General features: G+C 42.1%; 1 protein-coding gene across 8 annotated transcripts in view; it reads right to left on the bottom strand.

Moving 5' to 3' along the window:
• Positions 1 to 27,011, bottom strand: part of SORCS1 (sortilin related VPS10 domain containing receptor 1) — a 437,156-nt gene that overhangs the window by 238,812 nt on the left and 171,333 nt on the right. For all 8 annotated transcript variants that reach the window (XM_079976044.1, XM_079976045.1, XM_079976043.1 and 5 more), the window contains exon 3: positions 7,530 to 7,629. In XM_079976044.1, coding sequence (XP_079832170.1) covers positions 7,530 to 7,629 — 100 coding nt within the window. The remainder of the gene's footprint in view (positions 1 to 7,529; positions 7,630 to 27,011) is intronic.

Genomic DNA, 27,011 nt, shown 5'->3' with positions numbered 1-27,011 from the left:
CACCTTTCCTACTAAACTCTGTAACCCATAGCCCCTTGTCTTGGAAACACGCAGAGCAATACTAGACATATTAATCATCCCTTCTGTGCATAAAAAGGAAAATATTGAAGGATTAAGGCATTTGCAACCCATTCATTTTGCACATTCCGCAGCACAGCAATTAAAAATGAAAGGTTTAGAAGATATAAAAACAAAATTTAATGCAGGAGTGCAGGACAAGAGAAAACAAAACCCAGGCCCACAGGAAATAATCAATATCTGATGAGAAGACATTGTGCTATTAATAGTATGAAAGTGCTGGCAGATATTATCAACTGGAGTTTTATTAATTAACTGGAGATGCAAAGATACAATGGTGTTGAAATGTACAAAGAACAAATGTACAGGTTCCTTGGAAAGAACACAGTGTGCAATTTATGAGGACACAGCATCTAAATTAGCCAGCAGCTCAGTGATTCCAGAAAAAATATTTTCCCCAACCAACCATAAGTCTCTTTTTTTTGCTTGCATTTTCATATCAGTCAGGATTTTTACTCATCCCATGTAGTTTTTAAAATCAAATACTTGGAGACCTTTGACATTAAAGCCCATATAGAATAATAAAAAGTGTTTCTTATAAAAATAAAAATAAAAATCAAGAAGTCTTTTTTGAGAACTTTCTGTGTAATCCTATGTATGCCTTTTCAGAAGGAAGGTTCACTGTATCAAGTGATATATTACTACCTAGTAACTTTTCTTCTTTCTTTTTTGATTGCAGCCTTAGTTACTTTAAAACGGGGTGGTAAATCCCAAGTCTAGAGTCAAAAGCCACCCCAAATGGCCTGTTGGACTCTTCCTTGACCACACCTGCATCCCTTGGCTATGTTCATAGCAACCCTGCTCTACACACTCCTCAAGTATATTTGCTTGGCTGGAATGTGCCCTTGAAATATGGCAATGCCTCTAACAATTGGATGGATGTTTCCCTATGTTTTTATTGGATTGTGGCCCCTGGATGGCTGCCCATGAGAGAAAGTGGCCATTGGTCTGAAAAAGCTTCCCCACAATTCCTCTAAAACACATATAGAAAAAACTCAGCTACATTTCCCTTCAAATTTCAAACTCCTTCCATGTGCTAACTATACGTTTTCTCCTCTCTCTTTGCAACAGTCCATTAGAAGAAGACCGGACCAGATAAGAAATGTATTGGACATTTGGGATTCCGGATACTTGTTGACAAATAACCATGCAGGCAGAATTTTTTTTGGCAGAACTAAGGTTTCCCTCTTCCCTCCCCCATTCTCCACTGTCATAAATCACAGGGCCAGGTGGCACCGTATTTCAACAAGATGAGAGTTATTTGCCTGTAAACATGTTTTCTGTGGCTTTTATATCTCCAAGGTTTATACCCCTCAGTATTATTAGATTATTGTTTTCTATTATTATAGATTGATCCAAAAGAAGATGTTGTAATTTACCCAAATAAAACCCCAATAGTGACTGATCAGCAGCTTAAATGGTAAATAATGTTTTCTTCTTTATGTCTCATAAAACCCTCCGGGAACTACAGATTCATTTATTGCCTGGAATATCTTGTTTAAAAAAACACAACCTGTGCTTATTTTGGGGGTGGAGGGAGAGAAAGAGAGAGACGAAAGGTGGAATATAAAAACATTAAAGAGAAAACTGGCATTCACAGACCACAGCAGACACTTTTCAAAATATGTCAATGTGCATTTATATGCAACATATTACTTAGGGAATGCTGGTCAAATAAATATTAGAATCAGTGTGTCGGAATACTGTAAAACTGACAAGAGATCTGACAGTTTTGTCATCCAGCTGTTACATTAAAACAAGGTGTGGTATATTAAAGTACCCACAACAAATTAGCATAAACCAAACAAATTACAAAATTCAGGTGAAAATCAGTTTAGGCCTGTAGCTTTCAATAAGACTACTACTCTAATAAATAAGGTCTATTAATTTTTGTTGGACTCTAACAAGAAACTATACTTAGTTTTGAGCTGTAGTTAATGTACCTTGCATTCAGAGACACATTTACAAGACGGCAACTGTTGCAGTTTGAAGTGGCAAGAAATTTGAGGTGGCAACAAGTGCCAGTTTGCCCTACTATGAATACACACAACTGGGAGTTGGGGGGTGAGGTTTCCACGGCTCAGTGCCATGCAAGCTGGGATGGCTCCTAGCATTTTCCTGGCTTAATCCCACTACTGCATCAGAGCTGCTTAGATTCCCCTGGGTGCTCTTTGATGCCCACCTCAGATTCAGAGCATGGCAATGATGGCTTTGCCAATCCCTTTGGGATCTGTTTGGCCAAGAGCTTCAGTCACAATTGCCTCTTTTTTGTGATGATTCCCATGTGTCATGGCACTGTCAGACAAGGAATGTCCAAAGTGGGGAATCAATTTGCATCTGGGCATAAACCTGCCTCCTCCATTTCCTGCTTGACAGCTGCTTAAGGGCCATGTGGAGCCATCTCCCACTCCCAGAGCTGGTGAGTCAGGGATAGGACAATCTCTTGGATATACTCCAGGCATGCTTGCTCATTATCTTTCCAGATGCCCACATAGAGCTGTTTGCACTGTCTCACCCCTCTCCCTTCCAATTGTAAGCACCTTAAAAAACTGTGTCAGAGGTTTGCGCCCAATCCCAGCTCACCTGCAATCCAGCAACTCGTTCACAAGTTTTCCCCTGCCAGCAAGCAGGCACTGGTCATGAGCAGAGGCTGGATGATATGTGTAAGGCTTTCACTCTGCAATTAACAAGAGAAGTGAGACCCTGGCAGGGGATCATCCTAAGGAGCCCCTAGTTATGTTCCGCGGACCCCCAGCAGTCCCCAGATCCCTAATTTGGAACCACTGACTTAACAAAAGACACAAGGAAGAACTATTCATTCAACACTAGAATCCATTCCACTGGAGCAATCAAAACAAAACACCAGTACTTTTTGCAATCTATACCTGCTTCCTAAAGTTGATTATTTAAAAATAAAATTTCTAACACTTCCTGTTCAAGTCATTCTTCTTTATTTAATTTATTGAATGATGTTGGTTCTAGTATATTGTTTAGTTCTTAGGTTGTGTGACATTTCCATATAATTCATTCAAAGTTTTGAAATAAATTTAAATTTATGCCAGTCAAAGAACAATAAATGCATATACAGACGTCAACCATTTTGCTTGGGGGTTCCGTTCCTGGCCCTTGTGTGTGTCTGTGGCGTGCATGTAAGTCTGTGCCACCTCATTATGCCCTATTATGCCACTGTTCCACTTCGCCCCACCCCTGCCCTGCCCCCATTCTGCCCTCTTCCAAGTATCTGTCTTTATTGCCCTCTTTTTGGGCCCCACTGGCTGCAGGATCTCTATGCCTGGGTCCATAATGAGTTTGCTATCAATAAGCAGGTTGTACGTGAGTGTAAATAATAAATAATGTTTTTGTGTGCCAGCCCAAAACATTTTGCTGCCTGAGGCAAAGGGAAAAATATCTTCCTCTTCCACAGACTAGACTGGCAGGTGTATCCTGCCTCAACAGTGACAATATGATAGTTTCCTCCATGGCACCTGAGCATACCTGGCTAGTTGGCATAACAGTTTACATAACAATCTTGTATATAATTTAGTTTGGGAATTATGGGGGTTGTTTGCCTCTTAGAGTCAACCTTGGCAGGCATATAATCCTATCAGGAGGTGTTAGAAAATAATGGCAGAGTGTGAATTCCTAGTAGTCTGGTCTGTAAAACGCAAAAGCATACTTTTTGATATTGGTTGGTTCGTGGATTGGGTTATGGGTGGGGCGGGGAGTAGCTTGGGGGTATATGAGCTACTTGTGGAGATGAAGGATCTGAGGTTCTTGGAAGATCAATCTTGGTGCAGGAGGAAGGAGAGTGGCCTGACATAAGATCCTAAGAACTCTGACTGAAAGAATTTTGCTAAAAGGAATTTTAGCTAGTAGAAACTGTTGAGATATTAATAGCTGGCTGCATTTATCCTCATTTATTTTCAATATCTTTTTGTCCTCTTGGATTGTTTGTGTGCATGTAACTATTAATATATTGAAACCTTTTCAAGATTAACCCCTCCCCCTTTTATAAAGCTTTGTGGTCTCTTTTCTGTAGTTGCCTACCCCATGCTTAAAAGCCAAACCCACACATGGGCTAAAGATGTTCTTGAGGTGATCCAGTAACAAACCAAGGTGTAGGCAGCTAGGGGGAAAGGAGGTCTTTCAGCTGGTGGAGTTCACAGGAAGGGAAAGGCAAACTAGAGGGGCAAACTCTTGTTTGGACAAGTCTCCTTTCCTCACATGGGTTGGGGAGTCAAGACAGGCACACAACCTTTGTCCCCCAACAGCTGCTCCCAGCAAATGGTAAGGCTGACCCTGGAAGTGATTGTTGTTGTTGTTTAGTCGTTTAGTCGTGTCCGACTCTTCGTGACCCCATGGACCAGAGAACGCCAGGCACTCCTGTCCTCCACTGCCCCCCGCAGCTTGGTCAGACTCATGCTGGTAACCTCAAAAACACTATCCAACCATCTCGTCCTCTGTTGCCCCCTTCTCCTTGTGCCCTCCATCTTTCCCAACATCAGGGTCTTCTCCAGGGAGTCTTCTCTTCTCATGAGGTGGCCAAAGTACTGGAGCCTCAGCTTCACAATCTGTCCTTCCAGTGAGCACTCAGGGCTGATTTCCTTCAGAATGGAGAGGTTTGATCTTCTTGCAGTCCATGGGACTCTCAAGAGTCTCCTCCAGCACCTTAATTCAAAAGCATCAATTCTTCGGCGATGAGCCTTCTTTATGGTCCAGCTCTCACTTCCATACATCACTACTGGGAAAACCATAGCTTTAACTATACGGACCTTTGTTGGCAAGGTGATGTCTCTACTTCTCAAGATGCTGTCTAGGCCTGTCATTGCCCTTCTCCCAAGAAGCAGGCGTCTTTTAATTTTGTGGCTGCTGTCACCATCTGCAGTGATCATGGAGCCCAAGAAAGTAAAATCTCTCACTGCCTCCATTTCTTCCCCTTCTATTTGCCAGGAGGTGATGGGACCAGTAGCCATGATCTTTGTTTTTTTGATGTTGAGCTTCAGACCATATTTTGCACTCTTCTCTTTCACCCTCAATAAAAGGTTCTTTAATTCCTCCTCACTTTCTGCCATCAAGGTTGTGTCATCTGCATATCTGAGGTTGTTGATATTTCTTCCGGCAATCTTAATTCCGGCTAGGGATTCATCCAGCCCAGCCTTTCGCATGATGAATTCTGCATATAAGTTAAATAAGCAGGGAGACAAAATGCAGCCTTGTCGTACTCCTTTCCCAATTTTGAACCAGTCAGTTGTTCCATATCCAGTTCTAACTGTAGCTTCTTGTCCCACATAGAGATTTCTCAGGAGACAGATGAGGTGATCAGGCACTCCCATTTCTTTAAGAACTTGCCATAGTTTGCCATGGTCGACACAGTCAAAGGCTTTTGCATAGTCAATGAAGCAGAAGTAAATGTCTTTCTGGAACTCTCTAGCTTTCTCCATAATCCAGCGCATGTTTGCAATTTGGTCTCTGGTTCCTCTGCCTCTTCTAAATCCAGCTTGCACTTCTGGGAGTTCTCGGTCCACATACTGCTTGAGCCCTCCTTGTAGAATTTTAAGCATAACCTTGCTAGCGTGAGAAATTAGTGCAATTGTGCGATAGTTGGAGCATTCTTTGGCACTGCCCTTCTTTGGGATTGGGATGTAGACTGATCTTCTCCAATCTTCTGGCCACTGCTGAGTTTTCCAAACTTGCTGGCATATTGAGTGTAGCACCTTAACAGCATCATCTTTTAAAATTTTAAATAGTTCAGCTGGAATACCATCACTTCCACTGGCCTTGTTATTTGCAGTGCTTTCTAAGGCCCATTTGACTTCACTCTCCAGGATGTCTGGCTGGAAGTGAAGCCTGCCTGGAAGTGAAGCCTTTCCCAAATTATTTTCAGTGTTCTTAAAACTTCTTGTCTGTCCTAAGCAAGATAAACTGTTCATATGTACACGAGGAGAAAACAACAACAATAACTATCCCTCTTTTGTGAGCATTTCCCATATTACAAATCCTTCATAAATTGTTGCTCAGTGGGGTGCTCGTATGATTAAAACCTTCCGGGCTTTGGGATGCATTTTCTCTGCAGGATTTTGTCAAATCCTTTTCAGCTCACTATTGGGAGTACTTAAAAGGCAAACAACTTTAAATACAATCTGGCCTCTATAGATGAGGCTCTAACATCTTAATGAGCCGTTTCCCTTTCCCAACAATGAGTTCATCCTAATTCAAGAAGAAACAAAATAACTTCAGGCTTCATACTATTTATCTTGTGCATTTTCAGTATGGGTGAATCAAACTTATTCCCAAATTTATTGTATTCAACACTGTTAAAGAATACGAGACATGTGAATCTGAATACAATAAGAATTTTGCATATCTGAAATGTTGCAGGTTTTTGTTTTGTTTAGAAAGAACACATTTTTGGCAATGTTTCTAGATAACTTTTAATTGGTTAATAATGTGTCACATGCACAGGTCATAATAACACTGCAAAATTCCTTGCTTTCCAGGAATATATTTCATCAAGCATCTTGTAGCTCTTCATTCTCCTGCATCCAGCTACTTATTAAATTTATTCAGTATGTAGTATACGGTTTGTGACTAGCCCTGGTTTTTTTTAAACATGTTTTAACCAAAATGTTTTAACCAAACAACCCCACAATATTGCAGTATAAAGTAAGCAAAGGATTAAAACACTTCAGTGGAGTCAAATGGAAAACATCAAAGGCTATATTGCAGAAAGTGAGGCTGGGGATTGGGCTAATGATGTCAAAAAGGACAGTTCAGGGGTTCCCTATGCAGCTCCTCATTGGCTGGATGTATAGAATCAATTCCCATCCTATAGTCTCACTAGGATGTTTCTCATGCCATTTCAGTAGAACATCAAGACAAAAGCTTCAGGCTGGAAGAAAGCATGGCCATGTCTACATCTTTTCCACTCATACACTAAATGTGTACGGAGCAGGATTGCAATGCTGCTTTCTTCCCCTGCCACCCACATGCTCATCTGCATTTGCGCAAAGAGATCTATGCAGGTGCAGACACACATACATATGAATATTTCATATTTATGATCAGGGACCTGGCCATTTGCATGGTTCCCGAATGTGCATATGTTATACACCTGTAGGTCTCTGTTCTCACCTTCACTTGAATACATGGGCATGTAATACAAGGAGATGGGAGTGGAGATAAGGGAAGAGATAACATTCTCCCTATCCATGCATTCACTGAATAATTAAAAAGGGCTATATAGTATTATGAAAGATTGCCATTCGTCAAAAAGCAGCATGGGAACCAGGATGCAATGAACATTAAAAAGAAGGTACAAGACCATCTAAATTGTAAACTACTTGTTTTTGTTTGTTTATTATTCAGGGACATTGGTAACACTATGTAAATATTAACTAACAATCAATGTAAATTTTCTGTCAGGGTTAAACCAATCATATGTTGCCACTTACCTTGCGCTTATTAGTTGGGCAGACATAGAGGTAGCTAAGAATGGTCTTCAGACCCACTTTGTCATTCAGTTTTTCATATGTTGTCCCATAATCTGTTGACCTGTAATTTAAGAAAACTTTAGTAAGCATAAACACCAAAGCAAAACTAAGATGTAAACTGTTTGGCTGGTTTCCAAGTTTAGACATGCAGCAAAATAGCTCTCTGGAGCTTTCTGAGTGATTCGTGTAGTATATAATGACACTTAATTATGTACACATGCCATCATGTGAGTGGTTAACATTTGCATTTAAATTGGATTAGGAAAAATTAAAATTGCATCCTCCCGATGCCATTCCAACATAAACGCCTACAATAAGAAATGTTAATCTAGTTCTAAGAGGTGGTGGTAATGTTTGCCGTAAATGCCAAGTGTCATGACAACAAGAGACTGAGTTACTTCTTTGCCAGATACCAATCTCAGCCTTAAGATCATGTTGAGATAGTGTAGCGGATTTATTCCACTCAAGCCAAGTGCTACAATTCAAGATGTTTGCTCAGTAAAGGAAACGCTTGCTCATATTGGAAAAAGAAAATGATATCATGACAGCTTAGCAACTACTTCATTGTTCTATTTTTGCAGGTCATTTCGCTGTCTATTCAGTGATGGTTCATAAGACTATGATTATTACAGAGTTGGCTAACCAAGACAATAGATATCTTGCTAAGTGCCAAATGACTGACATCCATGATTTGATTCATCTTGCTGTGTATATTTAAATATGAAGATGGAGTGTGGGTATCTGAATTAAAGCATGTCCCCCCCCCCCGACGGAAACCTGCATAGTTTAATACTGTATACCTTATAGGTGCCAATACGGAGGATTCTCCCTCAAAATGCTCTGGGCATGTAGAATTATTAAAAGGCTTGGTTTCGCCCTCCATAATACATTGGATTTGGGACTATTTACAGTATTTATATTCTGCCTATTTGAGGGCTACATAACCATTTGGATGCTGAAATTGTGTCCAAAGTTAAGAGATCCCTAATTAAAAACACCAATTTGCACACATTTGAGATAGAAATGTTTCCTGGGATGAGAACATGGCATCTAGACACCCCTGAATCCTATTACCACTTCTTTTTAGAAATTAAGCGGTGGGAGAAACTCACATATTGAAAGTGTCTAGACACAGATGCCAGCTATCTGGCATACATCTGAGTGAACAGTGGCGTACATTAAATTCAGAAATAATTGTCGGCAAAAAACCAGACATTTAGAAAAGTTCCAAGGTCATCAGATCAACTAAGAACCTGGTTCAGAATTGTGATTCGAGGATCCGTCCCCGACTTGTGAATAATAAAGACACGTGGACACTGTATATTAGGTTAATGGGCTAGAAAAGGCCACAACTTTATTGATTACAGCATGTGAGAAGGTATTGGCCTAGGCATTGGACAAGAGCAAATTTGACTCCACCCACTCGGAGAGGGGTGAGTCTGACGAGGGGTTAACCACCAGTAGGGGGAGCCTGTTGATGCAAATACAACTATAAACTCTCCCTTGATGTCACTGGAGCGGCTAGACCACACCCCCACAGTGTCTCCCAATTGGGTGCCCAGCTAGGAGGCATGGCGCACCAGCGATGATGGCAGGGCAGAGGGCAGAACGCCCCCTGTGTGACGCGGGAATTGGCTCCCGCTCACAACCCCTCCCCTCCGGAATTTTCCCTACCCCAATGAATTTTCAACGCAACAGTTTCAATATTTTTATCCTAAATACCTAAAAGGCACACACCTGCACACATTATGCTTTTAATAATAGCTAATAAAACTTGCTAATAATCACACGCTTGCACTCATACACACTGTGACTTGATTTCGGCTCAGAAATAAAATGGCAGACAATGCGTCCAGGCAAAAATTGGTGTTACGTGGGTGCCATGGTATGTTTTGGGTGCTATGCCTGCAAGCACCATGTTGGAGAATGCTGCTACACAGTTAATTGGACCATGAGGAATTTGATTCTGGCGAGGCACAGGATTGGGCTGTGGATCTTAAGAGCAATAATTTTAAACCCTGCATTTTGAAGGTTTCCTCATTTTGTTCCTTAGGCTCATTTATGATTTTTGTGTTTATCATTGGCCTATTGAGGGACATAAAATCCATCTGTTTCATTTAAAACTGGTGTGCATAGAGCAAATTACAAATCTAATAATGAGAGAGGGATAAATTTAAACCACAAATTTAACATTTATACCTGTGATTCAACATTATTTCGGGAGTGTTTCCAAGGGGAAATAAAACAATGAGAATAATGACTTCCTGATCTTCCCATCCCTTATGGTTTATCTAACTATACCAGCACTAACCTTGCTCTCCACCCACCCAGCTCCTGCCTGATAAATTTAGCTCAAACCTTGTTATACATACCAGGAATAATTTTTATTTTGTACAATGTTTTTTCCCCTCCCAAAGATCTTGGCATTTAAATAACTTCATTATTATTCATTGACAGTTGCTCTCTCACACTCTCTCCTCCTTTTTTCTTCTGTCAGACATATGACATTTCTATTATGGTATTATAACAAAATAACTTGCACAGTTTATTTAAAGTCACCAGATTCCATTAGTCCGCCCACTGTCAGGACAATATCTCAATTTGCTCCCCACAGTATTTCAGAATGATAATAGGCAATCTGCATCCACTGAATACATGAACCCTAAGGAAATTGTCACCTGTTTCTTAAGCATTGTACACAGGAATGTTTGAGGCTGCCGGCTGCAATGCAACATTTCACTATATTGCTTAATGGCATGTTTTTTTATTTCCCTGATCAGAAATGTGTGACTTGTTTCACTTGAGCTCTTGCACATTTGAAACTCTGTTCTTGCATTTCCCTGAAACCTCCCAAATAACAGGTGTCTAGTTCAAATGCAGAAAAATGTACTTGCATTAAGGATACATGGATGACACAGACAGAAAATGTCCATGGCTGCAGGATATTGTTGACTTCATGGATGCACCTGTGAACAGGTGTGATGTGCGAACTACCTGTACCACGGGGAGAGGGGGAGAGCAAATAATAGACATGACTGGAGCGCCCAGATCTCATAAGCAACCATTCAGAATGATGAACTTAGAACTTGTGTGCATTCCGGGAATTCGTGAGCTCAGGACCTGGTTGTTAGCAGCCTGTTTTGACTGCCAGGTATCATTGGTAATGACTTGTGTGCATCAAGATTGGGAGCAGTGGTAGACCTTGAGGTCATCAATTTGAGCGGCTCCCCATAATTCTTGTGCTTCATTGTAAAGAATAGTTGTGGCGTCCCCTGCAGTGCCCCTGAAGCTCCGTGCCCAGTGTGACCAAAACAGTTGCACTCCCGTCAATTTGCCTCTGTTCTCTGCTCCCAACAATTGTCTTGTACCCCTTTTGGACAGAAATATCTGGAAACAAGAAAGCAGCAACATCCAGTCAGTTTATCACCTGACACTCAGCAGGAGAGAAGAGTTAGTTGGCAAGACTTGCATTGGGGAAGATCAGGCTTCAGCCACAGGGCCCAAGAGATTAAGCAGAAGAACTGGTGTTCCATGAATAAAGAACTAAGCACATACATGTGCAACACTGACTTTCCACAGGCAGTGAAGCAGCTAAAAAAACAAGTTCTAGTGAGTTGCCTCTTGTGCATGGAAATTAACAAGCAGAGTCCCCATTTTTTATTTTTTGTTTTTTGTTTCCCAGATCTTTAAAATGTCTGCAGCAACTGGGATAGGTTTCATCATGATTTTTTTAATTTTTATCCTGAACAACTTTCATTCCGATATGAATGACACGGCAATGTATTTTAAATTCTCTCATCCTATTTTTTTTATTGACCACCTTAAAAACAGGTATAGGAGGCGTTTGGGTAGACAGCTCAGTGTTGAAACACATAATGTTATTCTGAACATACATAGCAAGCTTCTGTCAGTCTTCAAGAAAGCTATTGCACTGTCTTGCCTTTTACATTCCACCCCCTTTGAAAATGTACTGGGAATCAAATTGTTTTTTGAAGTTAAAATGTAGCATTGTGCTGTAGATCAGTGGTAGCGCATCCTGCATAAGGTTCCAGGTTCCAGGTTCAATACCTAGCATCTCAGAGTAGGCTGGGAGAGATCATCAAACCGTAGATGAATGCAGACAATTCTGAGCTAGATGGACCAATAGTCTGACTCTGTAAAAGGCAGCTTCCTATGTTCCTAAATGTTTTTACCAGATTTTATTCTGATATATTTTCCCCTCACTGTGTTTTTGCAATACATATCAGTCATAAGAAATGATCATGCACAGCTAATTTTTTTTATACAACCCCCCTCCACAGAGAAACACAAAATGTCTATTTAATTACATTTAATTTTTTAAGTCATTTCAGTTTTTAAACAAAGGTATTGTTCTCAAGTCTGATACCTTATCACCATGTAAAAAAAAAAAAGGGCAGACTGACAAACAAATAGAATGCCAAATGAACAAACTAAAGTGGCTGAGAGAGAGGAATTAAGTTATTCTCTCACTTAAAATAACGTACAAGTGAGAGAATACTTCTTGAGCAGCAGTCTCCAGCTTGGTGACTGCCAAGTTGGTGTAGTCTGAACTACAACATCCATTACACCTATATCTTAATGGGGTTGCTTATTGGGGCTGATGGGCATTGTAGGTAATACATCTGGAAACGATCAGGTTGGGGAAGGATGCTCTAAAGCTATATTGCTTTTCTCGTGTTTGTGGTGGCTTTAATAGTTACACAGGTTTATATTCTAGGCCAAGGAGACAAACATAGTGACATCTCTAGCTATGATGCATGTCTAATTTTCCAAGGTCTTTTGCAGTCAGTAGTGTTTTGATCATTAACTGGCTTTTTCTACATTTATATCTTGGACATTTCCCTTTACATTCATTCAGATGCTATGTACCACCTGTCTTAACATATGGAGCATTCACTTCAAAGACAGGCTGGCTCAAAGGCTTCAGAAAACTTCTTTTCAGAAAGTTCAAAAAGACCAGTTCAAGGGTGCTGTTCTGTTCCATGGCCTTACAACAACTACAACCCTGGTAATTAGTATTGTAAAGAGAGACTGGATTATAGACCGTTTCCTCCCTGACCTCACCATGAAACCAGTTTTGGTTTCAAAAACTGAAACCAATATGAGGATGGATTATTGAATACTGTTCAGAATGTTACATGTGCAGATCAAAACACACGTTGCACCCATGATTTAAAAAGAGCTTCCTGTTGCTGATACGAGGGAGGCAAACAAGGACACCTTACGGTGCACAAAGCAGTGACCTGAAGCTACTCTAACAATACCAGCTCTAAAGCAAGAGCTCATTTGTTCCTTGTGTGGACAGGTATGCGGGTAGTTCAGAATTGCAGGTTGACTTTTTCTGTCTCTAAGCTTATGCTTTGATTAAAATCAGCCTATACATTTGACCCTATGATTCACTGCACAGGCCAAAAGTACAGTGGTACCTCTGGTTATGAACTTAATTCATTCCGGAGGTCCGCACTTAACCTGAAACTGTTCTTAACCTGAGGTACCACTTTAGCTAATGGGGCCTCCCACTGCTGCTGCGCTGCCGCATGATTTCTGTTCTCATCCTGAGGTAAAGTTCTTAACCCGAGGTACTATTTCTGGGTTAGCGGAGTCTGTAACCTAAAGTGTTTGTAACCTGAGGTACCACTATAGACGGTTTCCCCTACAAAGTCCAGGGAAGCAAAAGTGGCCTGGGTGGGAGGGTGACTCAGCGGCTCCCTCTCACCACGTGAAAATATCTTGCAGTAGTACATTTTAAGTCAGGATGAGCGACATTTTAAGTTACCACCTAGGGAGAATTTGTCCAGAAATATGGTCTAAAGTTAAATTTTTTTAAATGCCCCTGAGGGGTTGGTAGGAAGGTGGGTTCCATGTCAGAATTCTGAAAGAGAAAGAACAGTGTATTTCACATCAGTGCTCACATCCTAGAGCTTCTCCAAATGACCTGTTTATTTAGTATTTATTCTGATTTGGTTGAATGAAACTTACATGGTGGTTGGGCTATGTCAGACCCATACTCAGCATTCACTCAGTTTTTGATTTTTTTAATGGGGTGGTTTTATGGCAATGAGTGTTCATCCCACACTTTTCAGTGTATTTTTCTGTCACTTTTCTAGCTGCAAAAAGCCTGTGGTTTTGTAAAGTGCTTTTGTTGTGCTAGGGAGCCAGAGCACTTTAATCTGCTGTACATATACAAACCTAAACTTACAGAATGTGCATGAATCCCTTCTGTAAACAGAGTGCAGTCTGGTGGCAACCCTATACATGTTTTCTCAGAAGTAAGTCCTACTGATTTTGATGGAGTTAAGTTAAATATGTTCAGGTCCCGCTTGCAGGCTTCCCATAGGCATGTGTGAGAACAGAATGCTGGGCTGGGTGGGCCTTTAGTCTCATCCAGAAAAACTCACCCTACATTCTTATGCTAAGGGTTGTCTTTCTCTTCAGAGGTACTCTAAAGAGGAGGGTGCTACTGAACAAGCTGCAGCTGATGGAAGTTCATACTCCCCCCCCTTCTTCCAACACTACCTATGTCTTTGAGCACTTGGAAGCTCAACCAGGAATGTAGATTCAGGAATGAGAAACTGATGCAACTCATGTATTCATGCTGACAGGAAAGCCTCATTGTGAGTGTTCTCACCCAGGGCCAAAATAGCATTCAGCCAGCTATGTTCCTCACTCTTATGCCACAGGAGTGAGCTGCTTATGAGTCACTGAGAGCTACATGCAGTGGCGTAGCGTGGGGGGTGCAGGGGGGGGCGGCCGCACCGGGCGCAACATCTGGGGGTTAGGGATAGGGATAGGGTTAGGGGGCGCAAATCCACGGGTTAGGGGGCGCAAATTACTTGTCTTGCCCCGGGTGCTGACAACCCACGCTACGCCACTGGCTACATGCAGGGGTGGAGAGATGGGACTACTGGCTGTGTGTCGGCTAGTGGAGTGGGGCTAGTGGAGGCATTTACACAAACATTCACTCATTCTCACACATACACTTACACTTACTCATACTCACCTATATGCACTCACTCATGAAAACACACTCATGGTTAACCCTCCCATGCACTGTTCTCCCTGTCAGTTGGGTGGCTGGAGGAAGTCTAATTTACTCGGGTACAAGACAGTGCATGGGTATGGGCATGGGGGAGCGTTGGGAAGGCAGCAACATTTTACAATGGGGGCTTTCATGCAGGTCACGCTGAAGACTAACAGAGGACACGCAGCTCATGTTATGCCCCAATTCCAAGTTACTGTCAGCCCCAAGCATAATGGCAAGAGTCTCTTCACAGCTACTGCTTTATGTTTGTTTACTGCTTCCCTTAGCTGAAAATTAAACAAGTTTCTAGGAACCCATAAATGCCACCCTTCCAGAAAAGTACAGCTTAAAATCATTTGTCACAACCATATGGCTTATCTTAGAATGTGAAAAGTGACTTCATCTGTTCAATCCCGTTCCCTAAGCACTTAGGTATTAAGGAGTTCATTTTCTTGTTTTGCCTCTGTCACCAACTTTTGCTATATATCACATTAATAACTACATTTGGCTTCCCCAAATGATAGAATCATCAGCAAACTATTAGATTTCCAATGGATGTAAATAGCCAGAATATCATGCAGGCTTGGTGGGTGGCAAATGAGTTTTGCACTTGGGAGCAAACAGCAGGTGGCTCCTCACCCCTCACCATCTATCAAAGGGGTCTGACATGATATGATCTTCCCCATCACCCACACAGATCGCAACTTTGCGTTAGAAAAAACATAGCAGAAGTTTGACATGGAAGGAGGTTTCCGAAAACCACAGTGCTTTGGGTTAGAAGGAAACAGGTACTACAAAGAACAGGCTGCTTGATCAGGTCAGTGGCTCATCCAGTACAGAATCTTGTTCTCCCAGGCTAACCAGATGCCTATGGGAAGCCCACAAGCAGGATGCTGTCCCCTCCTGTAGTTTCCAGCAACTGGTACTCAGAAGCATACTGCCTCTGACAGGTTTCAGTAGAGTTGAAAGAAATTTTGCCTTTCAAAGGCAGTTGACACAGGTGTTACCATACCAACTCCTGCAGGTAGAGAATTTGTAAAGCATGTGTGATTTTTTAATCTGCACTAATATTCTTGACACAGTGTGGTTGGCATCTGTCTGTCTTGGGAGACAACGGAAGAGTGCACCTTTGGAAATAAACCAGTAGAGAGTTACACTACCTGCTGTGGTTGCAGAGAGACCGATAAGGGAGAGGTATGTTTTGTTGCAGCTGGGGCAGATGAAGGCGTTTGGTTGTGCTTATGCAGGTGTACCATGGCATTTCTTTTTTCTGCACTGCTCCCAGAGGTCATTCCTCCTGTGGTCACTGCTATGCATACATGACTTCACTCTTCAGATGTTGTGGTCATCCGCAAGAGATTTCCACATGGCAGGGTTCATGTTGGCAGCCTTTATGTCACATTTGCAGAAATCTTTGTAACACAGAGTTAGTCTGCCTGAAGCCAGCTCCCTGTAGACCATGTCCTTGGAGATCCTGCCTACATGACCAAGCCACCATAGATGTTGCTAAGACAGGAATGCAAACATGGTGGGAATGTGGGCTTGAGAGAGCACATCTTCAATCAAGATTCTGTCCTGCCATGTGATGCCCAAAATCTTCCTGACGTAGCACATATGGAAGGCGTTGAGGAGTTGCTCCTGGTGGGTGTAAGTTGCCTATGTCTTGCTATCATAAACCACTGTAGAACCATTACATTTATTTGATAGTTCATAGGTTTCAGTTCTTAAGGATTCAAACCAAACGCACAGGGCACTCGAGTGTAATACCTGGCTTTATTCCATAAGTTTCAAAATGAGATGTTCCATGCTTCCAAAACGTTCTCGGTTATAATGTGCGGTGAGTGAGGAGAAAGCTTAAAAATAAATCCTGGTTCAGACTACATACTAAGCCAAAGCTTGGCTTAGCTTAGTGAGGCACAGTGGCAGAGCTTCAAGCTCCAGCAGGCAGGGTGGAGAGCAGATGGGGTCATGGCTGGCACGCGTCCTGGGGGTGTGGCACGTGTCCTGGGGGCATGGTGTGCTGCCTGCGGAGGCGTGGTGCCCAGCGCATGGGGGCAGCTGCAATGGCACCCCATGTCAGAATTCAGGGTCGGTCAGAGGTATGTGCCTATCTCTCCAGGCACCGGCTGAATTCTTTTGACCTCCCTCCGGCGACTCCCGGTAGGAAAAACACACGAGGTCCGTTCCGGCGATTTTCCTCAGGCTGTGAGAAAAACACACCAACTGCTCTCCTCCTCCCTGCTCTCCAGCATATCCCCAGGGAGGGGAATCAGACTCAGACAGAAATGTATCTACATGTTTTATTCCTGTCTTCAGCAGTCATATAGAGAAAACATGTCTGCTCTGTTCAACAAACAGAGAGAAACTCCAAACTCCACCCATGTACATCCTGTACAGGTCATATGACACACACACTGAGCTAACATCCGGTGCTCAGTACAGAATGGACTGCCCCTTTGTTTCCATGGCAACAGTCACATACTTCCTGTTTGGCTTTCCAGCCACAAGCAGCAGACTTGGCTGCTATAGCCTTTGCTTGCTGCTGCATTGCTGCTTTAGAATAACATACTCCCCCTAAAGTATCAATGCGTGCTGCGAGCAAAGCGTCATCCAGAGAAGAAAACAAACAGTTGTTATACTTATAACACTCCCCTGTTGTTTCAGTTCCACCCTTGGAACTACCCGCCACTGGTTTTACCAATGTACCTCTCTGGTTGTGTGACCTCCAAGGAATGAGTGCTTCTGCATTACCTTGGTTAGCAACTCTCTGTTGTGCCTTTGTCTCTGACTCAGACACAGCTTCAATTTGACCTTGGTCGTTTACAACAGCAACACATGCAATAGCTTGGTTGGCAAACTCCTTTGAATACCTCTTGGGTGGTACACCCTTCGTTGCTCTCTCAGACCTACGTAAGAGGTGCTGTTCTCCCTTGCTTTCTGGTTCAGCCTCTGAACTCTCTGAAGAACCAGTACTAAGCTTAATCAGTGGTTCATCCTCCTCTTCTGAGGGTCTAGTCATTGTGTGAGATTTCCTCTCAATGACTGTGACAACTGAGCTGTCTGAGCTATCGCTGTCATCATCAGTACTACTGAACTCAATAAGATCAAACTCATCATCATCATCATCATCAGAATCATCATCATCTCCTGTGGGAAATGTGTGAACAACCACTCGCTCCTGTTCAGGAGCACTCTCTAGAAATTTTGTGAGAATCACCTTTCCAGATTCAGACAAAATCACTCTGTAGAGACCCTTTTCATAACCCACAAAAATGCCTCTGGCATTCTTTACTCCACCTGGAGCTTCTGTCCTCACATGAGACCCAAAAACCTTGAAATGGGCAACAGAAGGTTTTCTGTGGAACAGTTTCTCAAAAGGAGAACTTCCCAACTCTTTTGAAAACTTTCTCAACCACGTGTAACAATATGACATTAGCGACTCAGCCCAGTACTCATGTGGCAGATGTGAACTAAGCAATTGCGCATGCATTCCCTTTTGCAATTCTTTGTTCACCCTAACACAGACACATCTGTTCCAAGCTTCTTCGGAAGCTGCAATTTTGTGTCTTATCCCTTTCTTCTTCAGGAACCTCTGGAAATCCTGTAAGAGAAAAATTGGCTTCTCATCTGTGCAAAGACAATCTATGTCAGCATCATGCATAGTTTTAACCTTGTCACTAAAGTCTTTAAACCTTTCTAAGGCTTCTTTCGGTCTCTCCAAAAGATAAATCCAGACAAAACCTGTAAAAGAATCAACACATATTAGGTAATACTTTGCATTGCCTCTAGATGGTGCTAAAGGACCAATCACATCAGCATACACCCGCTGAAATGCCTTGTCAACCCTCGAGGTGACCTGCTTGGTGTTCTTCTTGGCTACACCTGCAAAAGAAATCATGTTAGAATCACAAGAATTACATTCCATGTAATCACTTTGATCAAAAGTCAACAAATACAGTCCATCTTTCTCTTTGGCAGAAAGATACAACTCTCCATCTTTGTAGATCTCGCAGTGTTGATCATCATAGGACAGTTTTAGTCCCTTCTTGGCAATCTGCGAAACGCTGAGCAGATTGTACTTCAACTCTGGAACCAAATAAACATCGTTTATAGTCAAGTTCAGACTTTTAAGATACACAGTTCCAATTCCGGTGGCTTCCAGCTCTCGACCGTTGGCTTGTTGTACAACGAAGCTTTGCTTCTTAAACGACGAAAACAAATCCCTGCGATGGGTCATGTGAACCGTCGCTCCCGTGTCTAAAACGAAGGAATTCTCCACTTGTGGTGTGGCTTTTAGGGACATCAAAGCCTTTGCAGGCTTCGCCTGTGACTTGGCATGACTTCTGCCTGACGCCTCAGACTTTGTGGAGCTTCCCTTGGCTCCTTTGTTCTGACGTGGCTTCCTGCAGTTCCGCTGAGGATGCCCAGTCTGTCCACAATTGTGGCATCGGACAACGTTCAAAGCTACAGCATTTTCTCCAGTAGCTACAGCAGTGGGGGTGTCTGAACTCCGTTCTTCCCTCCCCCTGTCCTTGACTTCCAGGGCAGCAAGTCTGTCATGTTCGTTCAGGACCACAGCAAAGACCCTGTCCGAAGTCAAGTCTTGCGCTGGGAGAGACCCCAGCTGACTGGCAACCGTTTTGTAAGTCCGATTCAGGCTGTTTATCACCATGAAGCAAAACACTTCCTCCTGCAGACGGAAATTGCGTTCCACCATCTGCTGACGCAGAAATTTCATTTCCGTCAGGTGCGCTTGAACATCTCCATCAGGCGCAAGCCTCAGGTTAGTCAGCTTTTCAAAATACAGCAACGCTGAAGAACCTGCATCTCTCTGATGTGTTCTTCTCAGCGTGTCCCAAACATCTTTCGCGTGCTGTAAACTTTGTATATGGATAAGCTGCGAATCTGACACGCACAGAATTATAGCAGTTCTGGCCTTCACATCCTGTGACTCCCAAACAGGCGTTGGTGCTGCAGGGATGGGGTTCTCAATCACCCCAAACAGTCTCTGATTCTGCAGCAAGGCCTTCATCTTAATAGACCAAGATGCATAATTGTCACTGGTCAAAAGGGTTGGAGAAGGCAGGCTTCCCTTCTTGACATCCATTTTGAGTCCTTGCATTGACTCTCAAACACAAGCCTCTAAAATCCAATAGCTGGCTTGTTTACACTCTGTGCACCTGGCAGCAATAATACTAGCCGCTTGGAAAGTCCCTTTCCAACAGTTCCTGTGTAAAGGCCTAGTCAAAACACGACTTGTTTGTGCCACTCTGGGCATAGCCTGACTTCCAGCCCTTATCTGCGTTGCTAAGCAACCACATTCCTTTCCTTGGACAGGAAAAACCACAGGAATGTTTGGAATGCAGACTCTTCTCTCTCGGAGCTGTTTTTCCCAAACGTTGCTCCCATGAAGCAGAGAATTAATCAATCTGCATTCACACTCTTAAGCCCGAAAATCTCATACCTGGGCTCCGTAGCTTGGCTTTCAGCTTCTTCTGGTCAGCTTCTAGCTGCAGAGAATCAGCATCCATCTCAGGCTTCTTGGAGAGGGATGAATACAGTCTCCTTGATGCAGACTCCCATGGATCGTAGCAACCATCCTCTGCTACCAATGTCAGAATTCAGGGTCGGTCAGAGGTATGTGCCTATCTCTCCAGGCACCGGCTGAATTCTTTTGACCTCCCTCCGGCGACTCCCGGTAGGAAAAACACACGAGGTCCGTTCCGGCGATTTTCCTCAGGCTGTGAGAAAAACACACCAACTGCTCTCCTCCTCCCTGCTCTCCAGCATATCCCCAGGGAGGGGAATCAGACTCAGACAGAAATGTATCTACATGTTTTATTCCTGTCTTCAGCAGTCATATAGAGAAAACATGTCTGCTCTGTTCAACAAACAGAGAGAAACTCCAAACTCCACCCATGTACATCCTGTACAGGTCATATGACACACACACTGAGCTAACATCCGGTGCTCAGTACAGAATGGACTGCCCCTTTGTTTCCATGGCAACAGTCACATACTTCCTGTTTGGCTTTCCAGCCACAAGCAGCAGACTTGGCTGCTATAGCCTTTGCTTGCTGCTGCATTGCTGCTTTAGAATAACACCCCACTGGGATCATGCCACCAGGGGCGGTGCGCTACCCCTGCACCCATGTTCCTGCAGTGGTGAGGCATAGCAGCAAAAAACACCAAGCAGGAGCAAAATGACTTGATTGTGATTTTTAAAATTTCTATACCACTTAATAACTAGAAATATTTCCAACCGGTGTACAAAAAAGCTGAAGCAACTACAGGCAACTTAAGGAAAACATTACTAAAATACACAGTTACATATAGAAACGTTGCAAGTGGATGTGAGCTCCTTTCTGGGGTCCCAAACATTTGTGTGGACCAGGTTGATAAATCATAGACAAGACAGATTTTGTTCTGGATTGACTTGGCATTCAGAACAACCCCACTAGGCCCAAGGACTGGTTGGTAAGGCAGCTGTGGGCCTCCTGGTTGGAGGAAAGACCACAGCAGAGAATAGATGTCAAATATCTACCTTGTCTTTCCCTTACCAGGCACAGATGAAAATCAATGCATTAAAATTAGTGCCTTAAAACTTACCCTGAATCTTCTGTGTCTCTAAAATTTAGTACACTAAGTTAAGAAGCATCTGAGCCCTTTGTGTCATTAGCAGTATATTTATTACGATATATCTAGGGGATCAACTGGGTTATAAAGCAGTCTATTTATAGCTTCTCCTGGGATATGGAGTGGTAATTTGTTCCCTTGACACCTAACCTGAGGTCAATTCCAGCAGTGGAAGATGTATTTTTACAGGAAATGAAATGAAAGCATACAGCAGAAGATTAATATAGTTTCTGAGGCCTGAAGAAAAAATGTGCTGAAGAAAAATGGTCAAGAGCACACATTATGTATCAAGTATACAACAGTGTGCTGCGGCCAAGGTGAAGTGTTCAAGCAGTCTATTAATGAATTGATACACTGGTGTTTGCGTGTCATGGAGACATAGCCTGATGTTTTTGAAATGAGCTGTTCCATGTTTCCAAAACGATTTTTGTAGTTCAATGCCTGCAACAGATCAAATGGTGTCTTATTTTTAGGCCGTCATAACATAATGGAGCACAAGGAAAATCGGGCATAGATTCCATGGCAAAAATAAATGGTATGTGAGAAGATCCATTTACCGTTTGGTCATAATTTATGATAGAGTTTTCAGTATTCACATGCTTTAATAAAAGGGAATATTGCAATGTTTTGTTCCTGCCCATTTAACTAGAGTGTGCAGTCAAACGTCTTGACCCTACGTATGAGCTATTAATCTTCATAAAAACACAAGATACAAGCATGCCCAATCACACTTAAGAACTATATTCCACAGAGAGGCTCATCTGATGACCACACTATGTTCTTTTAAGTGCCGTGTAAAGATGCTATTTTTCTCCCAGGCCTTTCAATTATAATAGACATTTTAATGCTTTTAGAGCTTTGCACTAAGTTATTCCCCTTGATGGGTTTATACTGGTTTCAAATTGTTTTTAGCTGCTGCATTTGTCCTGATTTTTATCTGATTTTAGTATTCTTACAATTTTTGTGGGTAAGGGGGAGTGGAGTGTTTTCAGTGGTCTGTAAACTGCTGAAAGAACTCAATTATATGGGTGACATACAAATATAATAGATAAACAAATGTGTTGAGGCAAATGCATGTTGAATTAATCTCTTTACTTTTCATCTTTACTGCACCAAGTAATGATTAGGCTGCTTCTGCTACTGAGGTTTTTAAGATACATGTTCTTAATTTTATATGCACACACAGACCTTTCACACTTGATTAGGGTTTGTGTATGTAATATATGCTTCGATGTGCATAGCCAGGTATAGAAATTGAATGTTGATGCAACAGACAATCTCTCTGATTAATTACATGGGGGGCGGAGAGTGTTTTGTACAGAAGATGGCCAGATTGCTTCACTAGTACTCATATATACTCATAACTATGGAACTGGCATGTGGCTCCTTGGTGGATCTGTGGAAAAGGAGAGAGTAATGAAAAGGGGGGAAAGGCCACGTAAATTCAAGGAAGACAGGCTGTGCTGTTCCATGGCACTGGAACAATGTTTTCAATCCATTGTGATGAATCCTAGGGTGTCTAAGGCACCTTAACCTTCACATCATTCTTCCCTCCCACCCACCTTTTGAAATTTATGGTTACCATTTAGGCCAATTTCAATTTCCATTAATAATATGTGCAACTGCTGTACATTTAAGGGAATTTAATCATGTCTCGGTGACAGGTTTAGCTTAAAGCCGGGGCTTCACTTGGAACTATCAAGTAAATTTCTCTTGAAAAGGTCAGTTTAACATTTCACAGTAGAGTCCATTCCAGACAAATTAGATTTTGTTCCACTTGTCTTGAGTGAAAACACACTCCTTGCGTCAGATAAAACAGTGCTGTCAATCAAAAGGCAGAGGCAGCCTGCGATTGCGCCGGCGCCTTGCCAGCACCTGGGAAAAATGTGCTCCCTCTTGCATAACATCCTCAGCTCATTTTAAAAGCTGAAATATAGCTGCTTGGTGACAAAAAATATTATTAGCCCTGAGAAAAGAGCAGCTGTGGCAACTGCAGAAGATTAAAGCTAAATGTCTGCTGGCCTCTGGATTTTCTCCTTATCACTACAAAAGAGACACGGGATACCTAACTTCAAGTTTATGTGGCAAAAACTGAGCGGTTGTGCCAAACCCTACAGTTGAAGGCCGAGGTTATGTGAACCAAAGCAACAAGTGGGCCTGCAGCTGTGGTCTAAAAAAGAATATAGATATATATATTGTTCTGTAAAGGTGGGATAGAGTGAGCCATATTCATGCCACCATCATCTAAGTTTCCAGATTTCTTCTTAAATGCTACACATTGCTTCTTCTTCATAACGGCTGGCAACCACATATCCTGTTTATCTTCTCATAGACAATGATATAGTAGTTTCCTCTTCTATTATTTCCATGTGTTCCATTAATATATATTAATATATAGTCAATCAATATATGTTAACATAGTGTATATTAATAAACTGGCCAATACAGATCTGGCCTAAAAGCAAGACTTCAATTTCTTAGAGATGGGGGGCAGCCATTGCTTCTTTCTCCCAGAATCCTAGGTTTGGCTATGGCCTGGGAGGGACTCATTCAGCCTCCAGTTTTCACTTTGGAACTGAGTTTACAAGCTGACCAAATTCGGGGTGTTCTGTTTATTTGTTTGTTTTCTCTTGTCACCCTCAGCCACTGCTTCGTGTTATATTTTCTCTGGTGGAGAGTTCCAGAAAACATGAAAGCTTGGTTAGTGCCAATAAAAGCATTGCCCAACAATTTAGCCTTCTCTGTTGACTTGGTCAGGAGGTTATACCTGAAAGAACTGAAATGAGGCCACTCTTCACATTTCTGAGGAAATTTGCAAAAAATAAAACAAAAATCCCCATTAAAAATGTTAAGCATTTTAGAGTGAATTTCTCTCAATAAACACATTACTGTCTGTGGTTTTGACTAATGTGCACATTTCTGCAAGCAATTTCTCTGAAAATAATACACTGGTGTTATTTTTGTTATGAAGTAGTGATCCTGAAAGCAAGTACTGCTGGGTGGTGCCTCTCAGGCAGGTGGTAACAATTAGTCTCCCAAAGTGGGAGCATGTGATGGGGCTGGCTAGTTGCCACATTCCTCAGCCCCTATAAACCTACAAGTTAACCTGTTTGTTGGGTGGATGGGGGAGAGAACATGCCATAGTTTAGACTTGCTGTTTTGTAGGTGGTACCAGAAAAGAAGCAAATAAAGCCTGGTAACCCATTTGGTGCCTGCATGTGATTGGTTAGCAGCTTGGAGGAAGCACTCAGGAAAGCAACCCCCTCATAGACAACTTTACTGATATATTACTTTTTATGCTTTGTTTCCCCTTATGATGTAGTTTTTGTGAACTTTGGTTGGAGAACTGCATCACAAAATCTGGCTAAGTGAAAATTCTGGAAGGTGGCTCTGTTTCAGTTCTCACGTTATTTTGGAAAGTGCAAATATGATAGATTCAGCTTTAAATTCAAACTGAATCAAAGTTATCCCCCTTCCCTAATGTAGCACCTTCAGAGCACATGTGCTAGCAGTATGGGTGCATCTAGGCAAGGGCTTAAACTGTAAAGAGATCACTGAGACATTGTAAATCAATCATTGGCAACAGTTCTTTAAAACATAGGCTTGCAATTTGATGAAAATGATTTTACGCTGATGCTGAAAAAGAAAAAGAAATCCTTACATGCAAGAGGAGCAGTGATCCAACAATAAACACTTGTCTGGAAACACCTATAAGTTAAAAGAGAACTCTTAGAAAATCAGAGGACCTTTTCTGAAATGCTCGCAGAGAAACTTTGCAATTCAAATTGTTCAGAGTTTGAGGCACTTGTTTAAATTCTCTTATGCTGAATATAGATTTAACATATTTAAGTAGGATGCAAATGGTTTGAAAATGTATTTGCTCCAAAGCAAAGTAAGGCCCTTCTTTCCCTTTTCTGTTTCAAAATGCGTATTCAGATCACTTCTACCAAATTTAGGGTGTTTGTCTAGCCTTATGTGGATGTTCACCTGAATACAAATGGGCTCATACTGGAGTGGTAGCAGGGACACACACACACGCCCTAACCCACATCCCCATGCATGCCAGCTGAATTTCAGATCTTCTGCTGTTGAGGTGAATGGTGTGAAGGGGACTTTCAAGCACAAAAGGGTTGAATATGCTTGGAATCCTCATTATGATCAAGAACCCTGCTTAGGATTCTGTGGGCATCCCACACTTTTTCTGTACTCTTGGTCCACACACATTCAGGCAAACACCTGAATAAGGCTATCATCTTCACCCTTACTTGATCTTGCATCATCATCCACATTCGCCATTAAGTTTCTGTGTCTGATTCACATAAACTGATCCCTATAATTTTAAACCCTTAAGATTTCAAATACACCCCAGTTAGAACCACACATAGAGCTCTCTCTCTGCTTGAAAAGATATGTCTGCCTTGGAGTTTGCATGTGTGGTGGAGGTGGGGAGACGGAGTTATCCTACAGAGATCTAGAAATTATTTTTAGGCACTTGCATTATAATGATTATAAATGTATGACAAATGTATACATAAATTATGCCTCTAATTTCATTTTAGGATAGTGACGATCTGTGCATCACCCACCTGTTCCCTTGATGGAAATGTAGGCTTATTAATGGGCACTCAAGGGAACATTATAATTCCTAGTGTGCCAGATGCTGTTGCCAAAGCAAGGGCAGAATTATCCATCCAGTTTTAAATGCCGAAGACCCAATTGCTTCACTTACACTTATTTCAGCGCTGTTGTTATTCTCTCCCCCCCCCCCAAAGCTTCCTGGTAAAATATAAAGCAACAAAAAGTCCTGTAGCACCTTAAAAATGAACCCCCCCCCCCGTGGTTCAAGCTTTCATGGATTAGAGTGGAAATCATTATAAGCATGGTATGTGAGTGAGGGTTTATTGCACACACATGTATGCTCAGAAGTAATGAGAAGATGTGGAAACAGTGGGACTGATAACCCACAAAATAGAAATAGAAATAGAATGTCTGTAACACTTTTATACTGTGCCCAAATTTCATATTACACTAGAACACAGCAAACTACAGTACTAACAATTGTGGTGACTAGTGATTCTGTGGTTAATCTTTCTTCTTTGGCGATCACTCGTAGCCGAGTAAGATTGTCTTCCATGAGCATGGCCTTAACAGTGAGTCCATCAGTGACTGTGGAAGACAATTCTGGATCCACACATCCTTCCACAGTGGGGACATAGTTTCCAGGTTGGAGTTGCCAAGTGTGTCTTCCTCTTAGTGCATTTCTCCTTTTCGTCCTGAGTTTGGGCATCGTCAAAGCCCATGACACCTTTGGTAAAGGTGGTTCTCCAACTGGAGCGCTCACAGACCACTGTTTCCCAGTTGTCATTGTTTATATTACTTTTTTATATTTGCCTTGAGAGAGTCTTTAAACCTCTTTTGTTGACCACCAGCATTACGCTTTCCATTTTTAAGTTCAGAATAGAGTAGTTGCTTTGGAAGATGATAATCAGGCATCTGAACAACATGACCAGTCCAACAAAGTTGATGTTGAAGAATCATCGCTTTGACACTGGTGATCTTTGCTTCTTCCAGTACACTGGCATTAGTTTGCCTGTTTTCCCAAGTGATACATATTTTTTTCAGAGACACCATTGATGGAATCTTTCGAGGAGTTGGAGATGGCATTTATAAGTGGTCCATGTTTCACAAGCATACAGTAAAGTTGCTAGTACAATAGCTTTGTCAGCAAGCATTTTGGTTTCCCTGCGAATCTCCCAGTCCTCAAA

This window comes from Podarcis cretensis (assembly GCF_951804945.1).
Source record: "Podarcis cretensis genome assembly, chromosome: 5".
In the NCBI taxonomy this organism is placed as follows: Eukaryota; Metazoa; Chordata; class Lepidosauria; order Squamata; family Lacertidae; genus Podarcis; species Podarcis cretensis.
Note: the sequence above shows the minus strand (reverse complement) of the source record. Positions and strands in the feature narration are given on the sequence as shown.